Source organism: Poecilia latipinna, unplaced genomic scaffold, assembly GCF_001443285.1.
Source record: "Poecilia latipinna isolate Pla-1442-1.1 unplaced genomic scaffold, P_latipinna-1.0 Scaffold107, whole genome shotgun sequence".
Taxonomy (NCBI): domain Eukaryota; kingdom Metazoa; phylum Chordata; class Actinopteri; order Cyprinodontiformes; family Poeciliidae; genus Poecilia; species Poecilia latipinna.
Genome location: NW_015112723.1, coordinates 650,407 through 672,772, shown reverse-complemented (window position 1 = coordinate 672,772; position 22,366 = coordinate 650,407). Strand labels below are relative to the sequence as shown.

Here is a 22,366-nt window from a genome sequence, read left to right as displayed (position 1 = left end):
TTGCAATCCCTAAACTGCTGCCCTTTAAATTGTTCAAATTTGCAGAAAAAACAACAAGGAGACAAGCCTGTCTGCCCAGCAAAGCACTCAGCTGCACAACCATTATTATTATTGACCTATAAGGCCCCATTTACGCAAAGCCAGTTGTCAGTGAAACTGTGACATTTTTGATGCCATCCAGGCTAGCGTTTACACAAGTCTAGTGACCAGAGTCTCTGACACAGGCACTTTTTGAAGCCAGGTCTCAGAATGACTCTGTTCGAGAACACGTCTGGCGGAGGTGTGTGGCAGCGCACAGAACGTACCGCAAGGTTTGTTCTACGCATTCAAAAAAATGAGAGGTAGCCTAGTGCTGTGTAGTTAGCGTAGATGAATTAATGAGCCCTTGGTTCATTGAGACTCGTTACTGCTTCAAAAGTGAAGTAGGAGCTGAGGGTAAAAAGCACATGTGAATTTCGAGGACATGCTTAAATTTCAGTGCCACATAGAGGCCTGGCATGACAACAGCAGGTTCAAGGTACCTTGGCGGTGTCATGTAAATGTACCCTAAGGGCAAAAATATTCTAAAATATGTATGCTCAACTTGCATATAAAAAAAAGCACTTTTAACTTTAGCACAGTAACCAAATAAATTATTTTAACTAGTGTTTTTCAATGAGATTTAAGAAATGTGTCTGGCAGTAAGAGTGGTGTTGGGTGTGGGAGGATTCATACGAGGTCCTGATCCATTAGTTGTGAGTCATATCAGTGGTACTGAGTCATTCAATACTCCTTGCAAAGACCTTACAAGGTAGCCATGGTAGATCAGTCAGGGAGAGGCGACAGAAAGCTTCAAATGGCAAATACACGGACGTCTGCATCACCCCTTAACTGCCAACATGCAGATCTGAAACATCTACTGCCCGTCATCTACCTTCACTGCTTTTGTCTCTGTGAGTCACTCTGTCTGCAAAAATAGTCTTAGCTTAAAATCCATCAACTACTGTCAGTTGGTTGATAATACTTTAATTTTCTAACCGCGTGGACTTTTTCTTTTTAAGAGTGATGGTGGACTTGCCAAATAATAAGCTAATAAGATTTTAAATAAATTTCAGGGCTACCAGCAGCAGAGATGTTTCCAAAAAATAACACAAGTAATTTGATTTTATTTAATCCGATTTGTGAATATTTTTAGAATGAACGTGCCCAGGCTGAAAGAAACAAATGAATGCAGACTGTTGCCAAAGAGTCTGAGACACTTTGCTTAACAAGTCACAGGGCAATTTGATCTAATAAGGAAAAGACTAGGCAGCCAGCAGAGCAAAACATCACTTTTATGTCAACTCTCTCAATCTTTTACACTGCGAAACAGTTTGGAGGTGGGTGGAATAGGCAAAGGGTAGCGGTCCCTGCAGTTGAGGAAGATGGTCGCAGGCCACTGCGATTTTAGCAACAGAGGCACAGGTGGCAAGTGCATGGGTTAATAGACGGGGGAATGCAGGAAAAAAAAAAAAAAGCAACAATGAGTCATCCCATGGAACGCCTCAGAGATATGACAGGCGTAAAGGAGGGATGCAGAGAAAGTCATTCATGAGGACAAATTGAGACCGGCCATTTCGGAGATGTAAAACTCTCCCCAGTGCTGTGCAATTTAAAAGCACTAAAAAGCTGAAAGATAAAACGTAACGTAGGGAGACGTGCACTGCACGGTATTAAGCCTGTCTTCTGTGATTTGTTCTGCAGTTAAGAAATGTAAGCTAGACAGAAGGTTTTCTGATAATGAGGTGTGCTGTGTCAGTACACCGTATATGCATGCTCGGATGTGCAGCACTATGCTAGCCTGTGGTGAGAAAGCTGTGTGTGAATTTCTAGCAGATGAAAGTAGACAACATGATACCAGGACTCCCGGTTTGTTCCGAGACTATGACACCCAGCTTTTCCTCTCATTGCCGCCTCCAGTTCCTATTAAAATCTTTCACCGTTCAGCTCATCTTATTTACGTGGCGGCTGCCCAGAAATACTACGAACGACGAACCTCAAAAGTTGAACTCGTGTGGAAAGAAATTCTTTCATAAATTCTGGATTTTAAACATGTCATATGTCCTAAATGTCTTTAAAAGCATAATAATTTGCACTTCGCATATTGTGACGTTATTACATTGATGCTGACTGGGGGCTGTAATGTGTAAGAGACAGAAGGAATCAGGTGTTGACCTTTTTCGATCTAATCTTGTATTACAAACATTCTAAAATTATTCCAAAAGGAAAAACAAAAATAGAACTGCTTTGACAGGGAGATGAAAAAAGAAAGTCCCCAGTTTTCACTGAAAAATTAATAAAGATACGTCAAAGTGACAACAGAACATACTGGTAGGCCAGATGCTATTTTTATTATATGGTTTTGGTGTGTTCACCAACTCAAAGAGCAGTATCCATCAAGTAACTATACATTTATCACAGAAGAACCATATGGAAATTAACTAAACATTTGGCCAAGTTTGATGTTTTTTTTGCAATGTAATGCAAAAAAACATTATAGTTCAAAACATAATTTGATATTAAAATGACCCTGATCTTACAACAGCAGTGGTGCTACCTGAAATATTTTCAGTAAAAGCTGGTGCACAAAAGCTTAAACACGTTATGTTTGTTTATGTGTATGTACTTCCTGTTTTGTTCTTTTTCGTATGTTCTGCTGTCATTCCTGATGTGATTGCAATGGCTGTAATTCCCAATTACAGCTAATAAAAAATAAAAAATAAATCTTCAGATCAAGACTTCCAAGGGAAAAATGCCAGTGTTGGTCCTTACCTGGTAACTTGATGTTAAAAATAACAAAGACTTGTATCTTTATCAATATTAGCCAACTCAGTCGGGCGTATTTTTCACTATTAACACACTACTTCAACCGCTTAAAATTTGTCACTTTGAATAGTTTGCTTTGACGATCAACTTTAAAGCGTTTTTATACTGTAAAAGTATTACAGTTGTTCTATAACCAAATTACTAATTTATCTTTTTTGTAACTGTTATTTTGATCTTCAAATGGTTGGATTAATATTTCTGATGCATCAGGTGTTTCTTTTGCCTTTTCTCCCTGCAAAGTCAATGAATGAATTATGAATTGCACTATAAGAATACGCTTGTCTTGTTTTGCTTTATTATTTCAATTGTTTTTATCACAATTTTTTTTTAACCATTTTGTTAACTTTAGCATTCTCAGCTCACTACATTATCGGTTAACTGCTTTTCATCAATAAACCTCATAAATGAACAATTTTTTTATTATGTTTTGAAAAGTAAGGTTCAAGACATAATAAAAATAAAATCCCTACTCAGTTAAATATCAGGTGTTATCATATACACCAATATTTCTAAGGTTCAATGGTAGTAGAAAAAGGGCATGGCCCAGTCTTATTGCAATGGTTATCAAGGATTTGATAAACTTAGTAACTTGGTACATTTAGCATGTGACAGCCAATCAATTTAAACTGTAATGAGGCCAAATGCAAAAAAAAAGAATTACTGATTTCTGTTGTCAATATGCTTTTGTTTCATCTTTGAAAACAACAAACGATGTGCTAGCTCCTTTGAGTCAGTTTGTTGTCCATAGTGAGCTTGCCAAGCCTGTACCACACCCATTTCTTTCCTTCCATCTCCCTCTGCCTGCTACAGGGCACGTCTGCTGAGGTTCGCCAAGCATAAACAGCAATTCATCCTTGTAAAGACGATTCACATCAATGCTGAGTGGATTTTTATTGACGAAACTGATGCATTTTGGCAAATAACCAGCGAGGAAACTGTGCAGCAAAAACAACAAGGAAAAAGGTGAGAGAAGCACAAGATGTGGAGGGCCTGAGAGGCAACAGTTTCTAATGAAGGAACAGGAAGGCACTGGAGGAGATGTTTAATTTAAAACCTGGATTTAAACACAAAAGACATGACATAAAATACACAAGAGTTGTGAATGTGGTGAATTACAACCATTTTATATCATCATTAAGCCAATTTTTATGTTCTTGTGATGCCACTTATTTTGTGAAATGGACCAATCCCTCCTTTAGTAAGAGGGAATGGAAATCGTACCCAAGGATGATCTGGACACATTGACATCCACCATTTTCTCCCTGATGCATTTAGATTTTTCCTTGGTGTCAAACAAGGAAGCAGTGTGTTTGAGGTGTGTCTTAAAATTCACACATTTGAATTTAACATTTAAACTCAAACGTAACTTATCACAAATTTGCACAACCATGTCATAATTATCTGTAATTTTCCAAACTTCTTAAAGGAATAGTGATCTTCGTTTTTCAATTTTAAATAATAAAAAGATCTCTAAAAAATCATTCTGGTATTTATCAAGCAGAACATTTTTTAGTAAATCAAAGAGAACCAAAGTACAAAATATTACACTTGATTTAACGTACGAGTACAAAAAAGTTTGATCTTTTTCACAGTGTATGCAAATATCTGGATTCAATTCTAAAGAAAATATGGTGTGACATTTTCCTCACAGAGGTAGACACACGTTGCAATGACATAAACAATGCCAGGCTGAAAAGTGTGAATGACAGCTGTTCTCTGGGCAGGGAGGAAAGCAATCATGGGGATGTGAGAAAACATTTATTTTCACCCCAACGGGATGTTTGAGGAAACACGGAAACAAAGTAAAAAAAAAAAACAAAACAAAAAAAAACAATAACACACCATTTCAAAATGGTGCGTAATCTCTCCTCACTGCCAAAGCACACAGATATGCATACACTGAGCAAGTTTGCATACACAAGCTGATAACAGATGAGGGGAAAAAATGCTGGTAAAAGCACACAGAGAGAGGAAAAAGTGGCAAAGAAAAATCATGTGCCCTGTAAGGGGTTTTACTGCTCAACATGACCGTTTGAGCGGGACTTTTGTCGTTTTGTATAACAGTGATTAGAATGCTGTCACTTTATTTCTGTAAAGACAGACAGATGTGTTGCATTCATAGTGTTTCCAGATGATAGGGGTCAAAATGCAGAAGGCCAAGATGTGTGAGGGTGGATGGGAATAGGCAGAGGGATGACCACAGGGATTAGAGAGCGAACCGTGTGAACAGATGGTCCCTGGTTGCCACCCAAGATCCCATTAAGAAAGATGGCAGGACTGACCTATTTCTGGACCCACCATGCCGTGTAAATCCGCTGTCCATAGAGATAGGGAGAATATCTGCATTCAGGGTTTGTAATCCTTGGTATTTTTCTTGGACATTATAGGATTACATGCATTGTTACAATACCAGATGCAAAACATAGAAATCGACTTGGTGAGATGCTAGGATAATGTGGCACACAAATTCAGCTGTCCAAGTAGTCGCTTCCTTCCTCATACACTGCGCCCTTCAGTGCTTAATGAGGTCTTTTGATAGAGCAACTGGGATGACGTGGCTGTCAAAGAACCGATGAGTTATCCATTTCGAGGCCCTCCCACCTACAGAGAGGATGGGCTTTCCTTTCTCTCTTCTTCCGAAAGCAATGGCACTGTGCGGACAGCTGCCCTGCAAGACGCAGAGAGATAGTTCCTTAGTCGCAGGTAGTTCATCTCTACCAGCAACGATTCACTATTAGTTGTAGCAATAAACTTTATTTGAGAAATATTTCTTTTTGATGCAACAACAATACAGTAAAAACACTGTAGGCTGTTTGGTTTTTAGAAATTGAAAGAAAATGTCACACGGACGTTGGCGTGTCGTTTACGTTGCAATGCATTCTGGGTAAATGATGGGTGCTAGGTTTGACTGCTGCAGTACCCTTCAGCCGAAACTGCTGAAGGGTACTGAGTAACGTCATTAAGCCTTTTTCAGTTTGAATGGAAAGTGCGTTCAAATTTATGACAATGTAGAAATCACAAGGGGTAATGAAGATGAGGAGAGCCAAATGGAGAAAGAGGAAAGAGTCGGCCAAAGAAGCTGGTGATTTTGTTGCTTCTGCCACCTTCAGCTTCCTACATGAAACAACGAATGACACGTACCTCTGGTTGGACTGTGTGATGTACACTAATATTGGAGGACAAATTTAAAGTCTATGTATCTATCCATCTATCTATCTAGAAGTTGTGTTGTACTGCATGGTAGGCGTAAAACGAGTATTATCTCTCAAGAATGAGAATTAAGAATGAGCTAGCAACTTTTACTCCCACGCCAAGACAACTGGACTCCCTTCTGTTGTTAGGGTTAAGGAAAGAGATTGTTTTTTCTATTGAAAATCGATAAACATGTTTTGAATATCAGCAGGCTGTTATTCTACTCAGGCCTCAGTCATTGAAAACAGCATGGTAAGCCCAATCACCCACAAACTAACAGGGAGCCGTATGGCAATGATTGACATATAAATTCTAGTACTTTTCCAGCTTTGACAAGTGAAAACTTCGACCGCATATTTTATATCCATTGCAGATTGTTTTGAGACGTAAAAATAACATATCTAAGAGTAAAGAATATATATCATTTATCACCAGATATATGTAAACATAACATGTTTGGATAGACGAGACTAAAAGTTTAATCGGTCTACTTAATCCGTTCCATAATCACTTTTTGTGGTGTGTTTGAAACCATTTTCCTGTAGAAAAACATAACTGTCACCAAATAAACTTTAAGCATCAGATGAAAGGATGCGCAGGGAGTGGAGTTATGAATTTGTCTGGCTAATGCCAGAGAACCATCCAAAATAAATAAGCTCTGCGTTTTTTTGATAAGTGTAGTGGTGAATTTTTCAGACTGTGCTGCTTGTATGTGCACAATCATACACTATTCACTTAAAGAAGTTAGCAAGCAGATATTCCTGTGGTTTGAATGTGTCCGGCATCAAACTGTCTGCTGTTTGGCCAGTGAGAAAGAATCAACCTTATAGAACAGTGAAACCTGTTAACAATTTCAACATTTTTACACTGTAAAATGTGTTTGCTGACTAAATTACTTACTGTTGCTACAGGAAAGATGATATGCATGTGCAACTCTAGAAGAAAGGATTGAAGAGAACAACATAACTCCACACCAAGTGAAGGATTTATATTTGTCAGACAATTCAATAAGCTCGAGGGTATACTTGATCTTTCACTAACAGCAAAGTCATCAAGGGAAACAAATGACCAGGAATGGAGGGCTCTGACTAACAGAAACAATCAATCTTTATCTGGTTTTGATTCTTTTTCCACCAGGGTGGAATGGAGCTAACTGTACATGTCCGTTTGGGAGCAAGGAAGAAACTTATTTTTTGTTTGTTTGTTTGTTTTTGTCCTACTTTGCTTTCCCCAGGCAGACAAAGTCCTTAATGTCAGATGACTGAGCACCACCACACAGCAGTTCCTATGGTTACCAGCCAGGTTCTGCGTACACGGATACTCCTTGCAAATTCTGATCTGCAGTGAAGCACTGATGGAAGAGCAAATTCTTCACAAAACAACATAAAAAACAAAAAAAATTAAAAAAAATCACCTCACCACCCACATGTGAACACATCCACACATGCACATATATACCGAAGTTTTCATGCTCCTACTTGCATGTATGGAAAAATACTTTCAAACAAGAACTCGCAGTTGCACACGTTCCACCCACATGATGAACCAGTCACTCACCTGCATGGAGCAATTTTGCAGTGTTGCGCTGCATATCGTTACAGAGGGCACGCAAGTAAACAGAGCCTGCTGGGCTGAATTATCAGCTCCACCAGAAGTAGCGCAAATCACAGTAGGTGATACACTGGGATATCTTTAAGCCTAGAAACCCCATTTAAAGCAGCCAGTGCCTTATTTCTCCTTGGCTGGAACAAACACACTGGTTTACTTTTAATTTGCTTCTGTGTTTTTTGTTGGCGTTTCTCTCTGCCCCTGTTTTCCTTGCTTCCGTTCTCTCCCTCACACTTCCAGCTAACAGAAATATACATACAGGGCAGATTGGGAGCACTCTGTCAGAGCAGAAGATGAAAGGAAGAAGAGAGCTGCGTTCCATGCCAGGAGAGTCGTGTGAGTGGGAAAGTGATGAAAGAGAAGCTCATTTAGTAAATTGACAGCTCCCTTCAGGATTTTTCACCCTCCTCCCCACTATGAAAGGACGGAGCCTTCCTCAACTCTGAACTATCCCCATCAGGCATGAGGAAGCTGTCACATTCCAGCAAACGTTAACAATGACAGCGTTCGTATTTTATCTTGGATTCATCTCTCTCTCTCTTTCTTTCTTTCCAACTCCCACGGCTGTTTCATTCAGTCCACAAATGCACAGTGGATGTCTGTACAAAACAGACCAAGTGTGACTGAAAAAAAGCTAGAAAAGAGCAGATAAAGAAAAAAACAAAACAAAACAAATGTCCTTAAACATGAAGTCGGCTACACTATCAGGAAATACCAAAACCCATCAACTGAGAGCACAGTAGTAGTAGTTGATATAATTGATACAATTTGTGTTGTTTTAGTTTGGTCAAAATTGATATAAACCGAAAAATTCTCATCTCCCCAAAGTGGCAAACGATTTCACACGACAACACTGCAGACATAAAGATGTAGATGAAGTTGCAGAATAAACAGGCAAAAACAAATATATTGGTGAGATAAGTCGGGAGGGGAGCTACTCCGGACATCACTAGAAAAGTCTTGGCGCTGCACTCTAAACTACACCAACACCAGATCTCGATGGCCTAGTTTCGGCCAAATAAAGTCCACGAGTATTCGTACTGGCACACACGTAAATACAAACCGACAGACTGACCCAAGAGAGGGAGAGAAAAGTTAGGCTACAGCTTGCAGAACTACACCATCAAAACAGCGGAGATTAATCGATGTCCAATGGACAAGACAAACTTATTCCGACCAAAGAAAAAGAGTTCAGTTTGCACAGAAAATAGCCAAATAATTTGAGGCCAAAACATTTTACTTCATTCATGTCTGAAGAAGAGAAACCTACCAGAACCCTGCCTGTGAGTGTCTGAGCGGAGATCATGACACCGGCCCAGTCTTTGACTGAAGTCATCCATCCCACCTCGCTGGCTGCTACCTCCTCCTTCTCATCAGGACCTTTTGTTGTCTTGTCTGCTGTCGGATTGTTGGCAGGGTTATTCACCTTCTGAGCCTCCTGGGGGAAAAAAAAAACAAACAAAAAAAAGAACAAAATCATATGAGTAAATAAAATGGAAGAAAGTTAATTTATGTTTGTTGCAAGGATAGGGATCACGCCACGTCGACTCCCCATCTGCTATCTACCAAATATGCATGTCCATGTACGATTTCACATAATGACAGAATGTGTTGTGCTCCAGCCGAGCTGCACAGATGGTTCTTTATATTAACCGTCCCTAATGTCACACAGGCATTTCAGCACTCTGTCTTGCATCCGAATGACTGAGCAGAGTTGCATTGCAGTTTGTTGACATGCTATGCTTGGCAGAAACACTGCGTGCAGCTGTTCCTCTCCAGCCATTCACTCACTCCTGACTTGACACTAGCTGGCATTTAGTTTCCCTCTCTGCTCCTGGCAAAGAAATCTAATGAGTAGATTTCCTTGTGTTCTGAAGCCACTGAAGCATTGAAGTCTTCCCATTGCGCATAGATTCAAATATACCAGGAGGTGTTTCATGCATAGTATGGAACGCTCTCATTAAAGCTGCGGCTGGGCCTCAGTGATTGCCTCCGAAGAGAACCGATGGAGCTGAATAACTTTTAAACGTGTGACGGCAGGATTAAAAGTTGACCCACTCAAAGGAGACACAGTAAGCAGACCATTACTCACTTAGGCTTCACATGTACATAAAACAAGTCTTAAAATGCAACTCTTCACAGCAACAGTGGACAAGTAACCGTCAAAGCAGAATGTTTGCTCTGTCAACGCAGCAAAATGCCTTCAAATGTTGGACGTCAAATGATGACAGCTTTTTTTTAGTATGACCTTCCTTAATGCAGCATCTAAAAAAAAAAACAAAAACAAAAAAATGATGATATAAACTGAAATAAATTGTGCTTAGACTGACTTTTCTAAAAGCAGCCGAGGCCAGAGAATCACCAAGTTGATCTAATCTCAGGGAACATTCAATATTCAGGAAAAGCACAGAGAAAACTTACTATGTCTGCAGGGTATAAGAACAGAGCTGTTACACATGAACCCAAGAGTGTACTGTCCATATCAAGAAGCTCGCTGGGTCAAATTGAATTACATTTCATAATGACATGGCATGGACACAGCTGCCATTTTCCTAATTTCATTCCGACCCCATAACAATGCTAATAAACTGGGCCTAAAAAAGCCTGACTTAGTCATCAGATCATTATCTGCTCACGCCGCAGGGCCTTTCTGTGCTCCAGTGGATAATTCATTTACTTGAGCTTTATCAGGGTTTCTGCAGGGTCTTAAATAAAGCCTAAAACAAAATCTCAAAGCTCAAGAAATATTTCAGTCTAAATCTTAACTTTCAGCATGTAATTAACTTGGGAACCAAAATACAAAATCTCAATGATGCACTTTGCCATGGATACATTTTTATTGTTGCAGATTTATTTTGTTTGCTCTCTCTCTCTCTCTCTCTCTCTCTCTCTCTCTCTCTCTCTAAATATATATATATATATATATATATATATATATATATATATATATATATATATACACACACACAAGTTTGGTTATCAAATAATTTTTATATCAGAAAAAGATGACATGAGCATAGGTGGATAGAGTACCCCAAGATTTGTACTTGTGTAAAAGTAAAACTGCTTCAGCACATTTACACTCAAAAGTAAAAAGTAGTCTCCAAATAAATCAATGAAGTAAAAAAATGGTAATAAGACTATTTAAGTACTTTGTAACAAATAACATTTGATTTAATCTCTTACAATTATGCAATTTTGAAAATCATGTAATGAAACAGACTAAAATATGCAGTTACGCACAAAGTATTTTAAGGACTTATATTAATCTAATATGATAATTACTAATTAACAAATTCAGACACACAAAACACTTTTCCAAATTCCAAAGATTTCTGAAACCAAAACTTGCAGCAGGTGGAACAGGGTAAAATACTTACGAGTCACAACCTCTACTGTCAATGGTTATTAATTTGACCTCCAAATGGCACAACAGGCTCAGCAAGTAGAAAATAAAAACAATGAGGCTTGTGTACAAAAAGCAGCAGTTTAGGATGAACTGTGGGTATTTATGCCTGGTTTTTGGTTAAAACATGTTTAATCCTCATTTAGTTGTTGCTCATAGTGGGGAGAATATCTAGAACTGTCAAGCAAGAGTAATTTTTTTATTATTATTTGTCTAAAATGAAATATGAATGCATGGTGTAGTAAAACTACTCCCAAAAGTACTTTTTCCCTGAAAAAAATTTACTCAAGTAAATGTAACTTACTCCTTGTAATCTGAATGTTTCTGTGGCAATGTGAGATGGGCCTTTGTGATCAATTCCATCTTGGGAAAATGCATGGCTGCCATTTTTGCCAAATAGATTTTTTACTATAGAACTATAAACATTTCCTGTGGTTTGCTGGAGTCCTAAATACTTAAAAATTGCTTTATTAACAGTAGACTGATGATCTTGCGTCATACTATTAAATTTCATTAAATGTGGACATGATATGTTGCTTTCTAAGATCTTTTAGCTAACCTGAAGTTGTCAAACAGGTTCCGTTTAAGCGAATTCTTGATTCTACAGCTCTGGAAATTTAACTTTTACATTTAATGAGCGTTTAACAGGGGGGTAATAATACTTTTCTAAATAGAGCCAGGTTGATTCGGATAGCTGTCGCTATGCTCCTGTACGCATCTCTGCTGTCTTCTGCTGCATTTACTCTGCATGCGTGCAGGTCATTTTGCGCCGGGATGTGTGAAGTTTCACAGAATAGCTATGTGGGTGTGTCAGACACCACATCATGTAATCCGTATGCAGAAGACCCCCATCAGCATGTGCACACAGCATACACCGCCAAGGAACAGAAATCACGTCTAGTTTGTGAATTCCAGGTCTAACTCTTTCTGGCACATGTGTGCATGTTGGATGGGACCATATGAATAATAGATGCAGTCACAAATTGATGGCTTTGCAGATCAGAGGAGATAATGTAAACAACGTATTTCTTCCAGTTCATTTGAGTCATCCACAGTAGGCTAGGCTAGGGGGGAAGAAGCACTGAAGCATACTGTTATGGGAGAATCCATCTGCTGGCTATAAATAAACCCCTGTGATGTCAAACTGTTGGAGAAGACAGGGAGCAGCAGCAATCAGAGGATATTTTGCAAGAAAATGGCAGGCTTTGCCCTTTTTTTTCTTTAACATTGTTTCAGTGATAATAGTTTTCATTGCTCATTCCGCATCAACAAGATGACTTTACATTTCTGATACTAAAAAATGTAATTCAGTCACTTTTTAATGCTATCTCTTCTATAGCAGTCCGTTTCTCCTTAAGGTTTTCATAACCATAAAAGAAAAAAAAATCAAATCAATAAAGTTGTAACAAATTTTACTTCTTATTACCACTTTTGGGGGATTTTTACATTGGTAACAGAACAGGGAACCAGTTTTCGCAGTGAGCTGTGACAGGAGCTGCAGGTAGCAGGCTGTGCACGTCCGACTTCCCACCAAAGCAAACAACTTCACCGCACCCCGCTGCTGCGTGAAAAACTACTCCCGACATGCTCGGCAGGAGATCGGGTGGTGCAAACTTTTAGTGACAGACTTAACTTCATTCTTTTTTTTAAGAGCTCCTCAGAGTGTTTACTGCGGCACGCAACCTCTCAATGAGTTTTTACCACAAGTAAAAGCACTGTTGTAACCAAATCATACGAGACCAAGCGTCACTGAAGTGTCAGTGAAGAGATACTTTTCAGACCTAAGTGCAAAGTGATTCCTACAGTATCGCTCCTCACTTGCACATTTGATGCACGAAAATATTAAAATGCCTTATTTTTCTTGGATTATTACTCAGGTTATTACTGTCTGTTTATTTATTCACATAATATGAACAAATGACAGACAACAGCCAAATGACCTCATTAGTTTTTTTTTTGTTTTTTGTTTTTTTTTTTGCTTTCACCGCTGAACAACTCAGTCCAAAGCACACGTTTTGAATTTCCTGTTTTACATCTTCTTCATCTAGTTCATCTGCCTACATCAGGGGATCTTTTTATATAACAATACAGATGAGCATTGTTAATATTAGGACTGTTCCAATTATGAGAATAGTCAAGGGAGGCCGGCTAATAATTTGCAAGACAGTGACAGAAAAAAAAAAAATCCTTGACACAAGAAGGACACAAATTAACTGACAGAGCAAAATCTACAGGACAAAGACAAGAAGACAAGGTGGAGGAGTCATCATGTAGCAATAATGTGAAGATGGCAGATGTAATGATGATAAGCATGAAATTAAAAGACATCACAAGGCAGACAAATGTAGCAAAAACGACACCAAGAGAGAGGTAGGACAGCCACTGAAAGCAAAAAATGGGCAACTGAACAGCTCAGAAGGGCGACAAAAAGATAAGGGTGATGTGTAAAACTGAAAGAAGAGGGAAAAGAGACGGGAGGTCATGCCCATCTGACCCCACTGATCTAACAGAAGTTGGCTTCCAGGCAGCTGTTCCTCTGGCTTCCTACCGCATCGCTCGGGAAAACTCTACTCCAGCGTGGTGGGCTATTTATAGCCTCAGCCTATGAGACACGAAAGTATTGAGACTCATAACTGTGTCCCTGGGTTACAGGCCTTCACAGGGTCACAAGAAACATTTATAATATTTCATAAACATTTGCTTAATCCATAAAAAGGTCAAACTTATTGATCCATGTAGAATAATAAGGCAAAATGGTATGAGATGATCACTACCAGAGCGCCTTTTCTAGGGTATTACTGCAGACAATAAAGCAAAAGGGTCAAAATTAATTCAGAGCATAGGAATGTTCAGGTGAACTTTACTGTACTGTAGATCCTCACGCCCAGTGTTTGCCCAGACTTCCATGTGTCTGATTTAAGGATTATACATACTGTAATCCATCTGATCAGAACAGCGACAACATAAATCCATATCCAAACAAAATTCATGCACAGGGAATGAGAGGAACGCCAGTAAATCTCCATATGTAATAAAGTGGAAACTGCGATCACTGAGGTGGAGAAAACAAAAGTAAAAAAAAATATTGTAAAATATCCAAGAAAGTAGAGTCAACAGAAACAAATCTATGCCAAAAAAAACACACACACAATGGGGCTGGAAAACGTATCACCATAGAAATATAAAAAATGTTTTAGATTTTTAGTTTCCTGCTAAATATGTTTAGTTTTCTTCGTCGCTGTGTGTTTATGTTACATCCCTGAATTTTGTCACGTGCAAAATGATGGAGTCTGCTTTGTCCCGAGAATGCACGCAGGTTACTGTGTGCCAGGATGTGTAAGGCTTCACTGAATGGCTGTGTGGGTGCGTCGCACGGCAGTGTGGAGTGTCAGCACAGCACATCATAAGATGGGTAATGTTATTATTCTGTCATTGCAACAGAGACTGAGTAGCACTTATGTAAAATTTATAGCAGTCCTGCAAGTGTGCGATATATGGGGGATTTCAAGGTTGTGATGTTTATTCATCGTGTCAAAAAAAAAAAAATCTCTGTCAGTCGGAATTGACTGGGGATCAAACTGTGTCTCCAAACTATTGAATCAGATGCATGCAGAATAATTTTTCATTTATAGATATCTCTCTTCCGATGGCTATGTTTTCTGCTTCATAACTTTTGGCTTAGTAGGGGGGAAAAAAATAATAAATTTTAAAAATCACAAAAAACAGCTAAGGCATAAAATACAATTTTATGGTAAGTCAATGACTAAATCTTCAGAAGATACAAGTAGTTCATCAATCTGCAGAATGCCATCATTCCCTTCAAACTAAACTCGTGAATATTTGTAGACACAAACTATAAGGTGGGATTTACAACACAGAAAAAACAGACAAAAAAGCCAATAAGTTTACGTCTCTTTGCACCCCCCTCCGGAAAGCTCACCCATCTGCATAACAGGAGAAGAGCTCTTCACCAAATGGCTGAACTCCAATTCCACTTTTTGTCCCAACTGTGACATCCCTTCAGCTGGCAGAGAGAAACAATAAGACAGTGATACGCAAAACCCTAATGTAAGCCTGGCAGCGCTTGCTGTCTAAGACCCACATTCTTTCATGTCTCTTAGTTCAACCAAAACAAAAAAGAAAAAAACGGGAAGAACAATGCATCTGCATTAGTGTTACTTCCTTACATCCGCAGGGAAACTAAAAGAAAGAAATATATTGAATGTACAGTCCTCCTGATTCATAATGCTCGACTAAACTTTGTCCATTCATATAACATTACAAACCTCAGCGGGCATGGGAAAAATAGATTATGCAGTGAATTGTGGGTGACTGAAAGGTCAGATCATAATGATAGTCAGATCATTTCATATCACTCTAAAAATGCTTTCTTCAGAGAAGTAAAAAGTTAAAGAATGCTCAAAAATGTGCTTAATATTTTATGAAATAAACAACTTCATGCCCCGTTAGCTGAATGCATCACAAAACAAAGGTCCTAGATTTTCTTCCACTATATTTCCAGTGCCTTGCATGAGAATTCAGTTACTTCCACAAAACTCAGTGTAGTGTAAGGGTATTTTATGTTTTAGACTAGATCTTAAGCACATTCTCGGTGAGATTCAAGTCTGAACTATGATTCTACTCCCACCACTGTCTTTCAGTACGAGAGTGGTGTGTATCTGGATGTATGCAGATAATATTCCTTAAGAAAGACACTGGAAATAATACCTAATACCTAAATACCTAAGATAAAAAAATGTAATTAGTAAAATGATTAAAATGTAGCAATGCATATTTATCTAAAGAGGAAAGGAAAATTGCAGCAAATGTGATGTTATTACAGTGGATAGCACTACATTTCCATCACACGTGCACATGTAATAATTGGTTGTTTTTAACTGCCGACACATTTAATTCATTTTCCTCACGTCAACCTAGAGACGGCTTGTTACTATGGTGATACACCAAGCTCGTGTCCGTGTTTTCTATGCAAATTAGGTGCAAATGGAGTACGCTTCAAGTTGGCCCACTTAATACACCGGGCAAATCTGCTTCAAGGTGATTGCTGACATGAGGAGACTTTAGAAGGGGCAGTTATTGTACCAAAAACACAAATTAAAGTAACACCCTGTTTGCAGAATTACTTGTTAGAGTCATTATTGGTATCACCTCCAACATCACTTTTCCAGAGGCGCATACTGTACACATATTTAAGTCCGTCAGAGAGAAGAAAGAAAAAAATACTAACATTAGCCTTTAATTGTGCTTCAACCACCTGAGGCTGATTTCCACTTTACTGTACTCTCATGTGTGAGCAAATAAATATAAAAGTAGGACAATTATGACAAACTCAGTTAAACGTGCCAAACCAGAGTCCAAAATGATTTTGCAGTCAGATCTCACAGATGTCCTTAAATTTGACCCCTCACAAGCCTCGAAGGAGGCTGCCGCACACCGTAATAGCCAAACGTACTAAACACTAAAATGCTGCTATGGGTTTTTCGAAATTATGTCCATGATACTCTTCTTGTTTATTTGATCATAGCAAACAAAATGGGCATTATTTCAGAGGAGTAGACATGTTGATTTATTTGTGCATTTACGGCATTTACTAATTTCCAGTTTGGTAAAATAGAAACTCTAGTTAATTTACCAGAGACAGGTTCTGATTAAAGTTTTTTTTTTTTTTTTTTTTTTTAAGATAATCAGAAATTAATGTTCCAGACTGAAGCTCTACTTCTGGTACTTGCCGTTTGTGATTCTATCAGACATAATTGCAGATAAAAACGCCACCTTTAAAAAAAAAGTTCCTTTCATCTGAAGTGGTTGAAAAGCTGCATTAGAGGCTGCAGACATTATTGTGATGATCTAACAATCTGGTGGTGCAGATTATTTGTCATGCAGAACAGATAATTCATCAGTGCCTAACAGAAGGCAGCTGGACTTAAGGCAGCTGGACTTGTCACATTTCTTAAAGATGTTTCTTCAAGGTGAAACTTCAGATGCCTTCTATTTATGTTTTATTTACAATTTTTTTTTAAAAAAATCTAGGTTTTCCAAAACAATTCACCCTTATAATGATGCTGATAATAAAAGACACTTCTACAGCTCCGGTCTGACTGTGTCATGTAGTAAAAAGAGTTATAAAACACTAGATGTTACATGCTGAACTATATTAAATATCATGCTTAACGCAAAGAGCACATTTCAAAACTTCAGAGAGCAACATTTCTGTAACTTTTGTAGAAACACAAATAGCCATGAATGTCAGTGAAATATAGTCAAATTATTTACAACTCCAACCAACACAGAGTAAACTACACAGAAGGAAACATGCCATAAGCAAGGTATGAGTTTGATATGAGGACTTTAGGACATGTTTCAAGTTTTGGAATAAAAGCTAATCTGAGGTGGGCAATATAAAATATACAACAATGTTTTTTACAGTTCAATCAATGGTTTTGCCACCATTTCTGAGAATATTTGAAAATGAAACTTCTCCAATTAAATGACCATAGCTAAAATCTGAAATAAAAATAAAAATTCATTACCTGAAGAGTTACCCTCCAATGTGTTCAGTAATGCCTATAAACTAAACAAAGGTTTAGTTTATAGGCACTTGAAAATTTTAGCTAGAAGTTTATTTGGTTGAATTTTTTTTTCTTTAAATTGACTCATTTTCAGATTGAGATACAGTCTTGAAAGACTAAAAGTTTAAAGTTGTGCCCTAGCTAAGATGCTAACAGGGACATAAACTGGCAAATTGAATTCTGTGTGTTTGCTATATGTGGTCAACAGGGTTTCTTAAAGTTTTAGCCCACAGTAGCAAATAAAAAGCGGGCAAGCAGTGGTGTTCTCACATATCCAGTGACTGGAATAAAAACCGCAGCCTCAGACTCTCAACGTAAAATACCTAATGAAAAGCCGATGCAGTCGCAGTGTGTTACTTTACAGCACATACATGGCAATTACGTTAGTTGAGCAAAGAGACTTGGACTTGTTATCAGCAGGTTCCTGTTACTAACAGACTCTAATCTTGTCATGGGCCAAAAAAAATAAAATATATCCAAATCAAGACATCCCCACTCAGGACGTTAATACAGAGTGTGTTCAAGCTTGTCTGGACGTCTGAGCCACAGAGTTTGTGTCAGAATTCATAACTCTGTTATTACCAGCTTCAGCGGTGGGACCATAATATGCACTTCAGTGCAAATAGTGGTCAGTTTTTAATAATGCAAGGTTTTCAGCATGAGTGGTTATTGTAGAGCATTATGATAGACGAGCAAAGAAGTTGAAAAAAATCTGAAGCATGAACATGTGCAGCTTTTTAAAGTTTTAAGTCTATGAAATTGATTCCTGGTTGTTGTCTCAAAACGTACTGTTCAGCAAAACGTCTTAAAATAAACCAATGTGTCTACCATTTTAACAAGTAGCCAAAAACCCTTACTATCTCAATGTCAGACTGTAGACTGGCTGATCTTTGGACTGTTTCATGTAACAAATTTTTTAATTTTGAAGCATATATTAACACATCTGACGGCTTAATAATTAAATATAAAAACAGGTATTCTTGTTTCTCTTCATTTAATGAGCAATTTTGTAATGCCATTTTCTAGAGGCTGTTAAACACCAGCAGCCAGTGAATCTCGAGAGTAGCACCTCTGACAGCAACAAAACAACCCTATCAAGCAGTCACCTGTCTTAACCTTGATCTCCCAATTGCTCTCAGAACCCCTTAATGAACCTTGCTTCCGAATACAGACGGCTTGTTTCTCTGTCAATAAGTGACTCAGCGAACAACAAGCAAAGCAGCTGAAGTCGGGGCCCCATTACCTCGCGCACAACAGGCCGTTGATGCGTTTTCCACAAGCGGAGAACTACAAGGATTGAAGCCATCGCCCTAATTGGCTCCCCGCTGTCTAACCTGCGCTGATCAATGACGGTGCTCTATAAAGAGCAACATCCAAATATAAATGGGAGATGAACTTATCGTGAAGCGTGGAGGTTGGAGGATCAGTGGAGTGGAGAAGAGGTTTCAAATCAAACGTGAAAACGAGCAGATCGGAATCACAGCATCCCCAAAAGGTTTAAGCCAAATAATTGAGTACATAGCAGAATAAGTTCAGGTTCATAACGCACTTATAACATTCCTCAAAACATTAAACATTTACTAATCCTTCTGTTTGGATTCAAAAGGAGAGCCGCCTGGTATTTAATGAATCAGCTGCTCCACACAACATGGAACAATCAAAGCACAGAAGTGGGCGAGGCTGCATGATCCTACAGCCTTTGCATAATATATTAATGACTAACTGGTCCTTCAGCGCTACAAGTCGACAGATGGACATGTATGCAACACCATGGCCCATGCAGAAGGATTTTGGTAAACAAGTGTTGAAAATGCATGTCTATTTTTTTTTTCTTCTATTAAAAGCAGTTTCATATACCAGCACTGGAACACGTGCAAGTGCTTTAGTCACTTTCATTACTCTCACAGGAATGACTACCCCAACAGAGACGTATTCTTCTTTGCCATTACCTGCATGGCTACCCGGCCCTGGCTGCAAAGTGAATGAAACCAACAAATGGTTTTGAATCTTCTCCTTGGTTCATTGTCCCATTTAAAGCTTGGGGTTGGTTGGAGGCGACACTGTAGGGGAAGACACCCAGAGCAAAACCACTCCCAGGTATAGCCTCCACCTGCCTCCACCTACAATAGAAACTCGGAGTACTTGGCCTTCTTTTAGACTGTTTGACTGAATACGGAGGCTATTAGACCTATACACAGGGGGGCAGGGTTTGAATCATGACTCTGGGTCCTTTACTGCATGTCCCGTTTTCTCTCTCTATCCATTTCCTGTCTTTTTTTCTGCCACTACTGTCAGAAAAAAAGTGGTTGGGTTTCTTTTTATTTTACAGCTTTGATGAGACATTTTAGCCTCAAAAAGTTATTTCCTTTACATCTACACCTACCTTCAGTTAGCCCATGTGACATTAAGAAAATAAACAATGCAACTGTCAAATGTGTGCTCCGAGTGTCCACATAACCCATTTAGTCATGTCACTGCTTGCTGGAGATGGTGACAATGCTTACAATTAACTGCTGTTATGTTATGTGGGAATAAATGCACAGAAACTGTGTACAAGCAAAGGAAACATTAATAATTTCTTTCTCCCATTAATATTTGGATCACTTACTTCATTTTCACTGTTAGGCTTACCAACACAATGGCGATTTTGTAAGAAATTACTAATTATTGTACGCTCTTCAAAAATTTCCCCCCTATGCTTAAACAAAAAGTAGCTACATTAAAATATACATTTTAATTGCACTACAAAAAGTTTCTTCAGATATCTTGACACCGTTGTATGAGAACAAATCCTTAATTATTCCAGCTCTCTTCCTGTATTAAACCTATCCGCTTGTCTCTTTGGTTCTGCTGCATTTTCTCTTGCTTGCATCCATTTTCTCATTTCCACTTCACTCCACTCCACAGGATTAAAAGAAGCCAGGAGAGACCAAGGAGATTAGGGTCTCTTTGCTTGAGAGACAGCTCTCATTACCTTCATGTTCTCCAGAAGCAATAACGCTGTCAAATCTTTCAGCCATGCCAGTCATCACTGGGGCCTAAATTAATTTGCTTACACGCCAACTGTAAGCCTCTAAATTGATGTAGAACAACAGCAAAACACATATGAGTCTAAAAAAAAAAAAAAAAAAAAAAATCAGTATTCAGGGTAAAGTATGTTAATTGAAAAACCCGCTAATTTGGCTGATTGGAAACCAAATAAAAACTTGTCTGGTTTCTTAAAACATGTCAATTAGGTGCAGAAAGTTTGTTCCGCACTGAAGGCGTGGACAGAAGAAATGTGTTAGTTAAAGGCAGCAAAAAGGGCAGTCGTCTGTGCCTAATGATTCTGAGACTTGCCCTTGATTCGAAAACAGCTCAGAGGCTAACAAATGGAAGTGCAAATGGTTTTCTAACTCTAGGCTTATTTAATCATTTTAAATTTAGATCTCACGCCTCCCGCCGGGGGAAAATAAATCAGTTTCCTACATAGAAAATGTGCATGCTTTAACCCTGCAGTTAGGAAGAGGAAACACCCCCCGGATCACTATGGCCTGCGTTCTATCATTTCACGATATGGCCCTCCAGCTTGGTCCACAGGGAAGGTTGCAATTCTTCATCATAACCTCAGATAGAGAAGACTTTGACCTCAGATAATAAGATCTATTAAGGGAAGCTGGAGTCTCGATGAGACGCCGCAGCATGTTTGTCTCCGTGTTCCCAAGCGTCCAGAGATCAGTGCAATTACACAAGATGGCAGCACAACAAACCAATCTGTGCATTTAAAAGAAAGGTCACTGCCTGTGGCGGAACGCTGGACTGTATTTGAGCAGCATTAAGTCACCATGTGATGTCGAGTGTAAACTGGGCTGCTGGTGAGGACTGAGGCATTGTCTTCAACCCAGACAGCATTGATGCTCAACTCTACCGAATCAAAGCTTTTCCCACAACAGAATCAAACATCTAAAAAAAAAGACAAACAGGCCGCACACACATCTCAGAAGAGCCGTGCTGTCTCCAAGCCGAGTTCTGTTTGTTTGTGTTCAGTATGAGATGAGCATTGGCTCCGGTTTCCGCTGTGATCTGCCTGTTCCTGTTAGTGCCACTGCAGCCAGAACAGGTTTGAGATTTGAGGAGCTGACAAACGGCATCGCAGGAATTGCCTTTCGCCCGGAGGTCGAGGGAGGCATTTCCCAGTGACGGCACAGCGAAGTTGGAGGGGGCAGTCGGGGGACAAAGGGGTGGTGCGTGCCGGTAGAGGTGAAAAGCACCACCTCCCCAGAGTCAGCAGTTTGACCCTTGCTGGCTTCACGTGGGCCGTGTCGCCGAGCTCTAATAACACTGAAAATTCAGCACAAACATTAAATAAGCGCTGTCAGGGTGAGTTAGGCAGAGGACTGGCAACAGCTTTCACACGGGATGATGCGAAGACTGAATCAGCTCTCCTCTGCTGTCCAAACAGTGGGCATTTGATCACTGCAGCAATGTTCGAACCCAAGGACAAGTCAGTGGGTGGGACAAATGAAACATGTCATGGCTGTGTTTGCGTGACGGAGGGAATGTCATGCAAAATAAATGTCTCGCAAAAATATATGCACCTTGAATTTTTGCACATTATGCTCAGCTTAGACTTGGGATTTTATGAATTAGTCCAAACTTTTATTTTAAGGTTGTCATATTTACTTTGTCATATTTACTTTGGTAAATATGACAACCTGTGTGTATATATATATATATATATATACAC

At 39.0% G+C, this 22,366-nt stretch overlaps 1 protein-coding gene across 46 annotated transcripts in view; it reads right to left on the bottom strand.

Moving 5' to 3' along the window:
- Nucleotides 1-22,366, bottom strand: part of kcnma1a (potassium large conductance calcium-activated channel, subfamily M, alpha member 1a) — a 163,907-nt gene that overhangs the window by 108,666 nt on the left and 32,875 nt on the right. For 45 of the 46 annotated variants that reach the window (XM_015027806.1, XM_015027815.1, XM_015027807.1 and 42 more), the window contains one exon: nucleotides 8,915-9,082. In XM_015027806.1, coding sequence (XP_014883292.1) covers nucleotides 8,915-9,082 — 168 coding nt within the window. The remainder of the gene's footprint in view (nucleotides 1-8,914; nucleotides 9,083-22,366) is intronic. The other variant, XM_015027809.1, reaches the window with a different exon arrangement.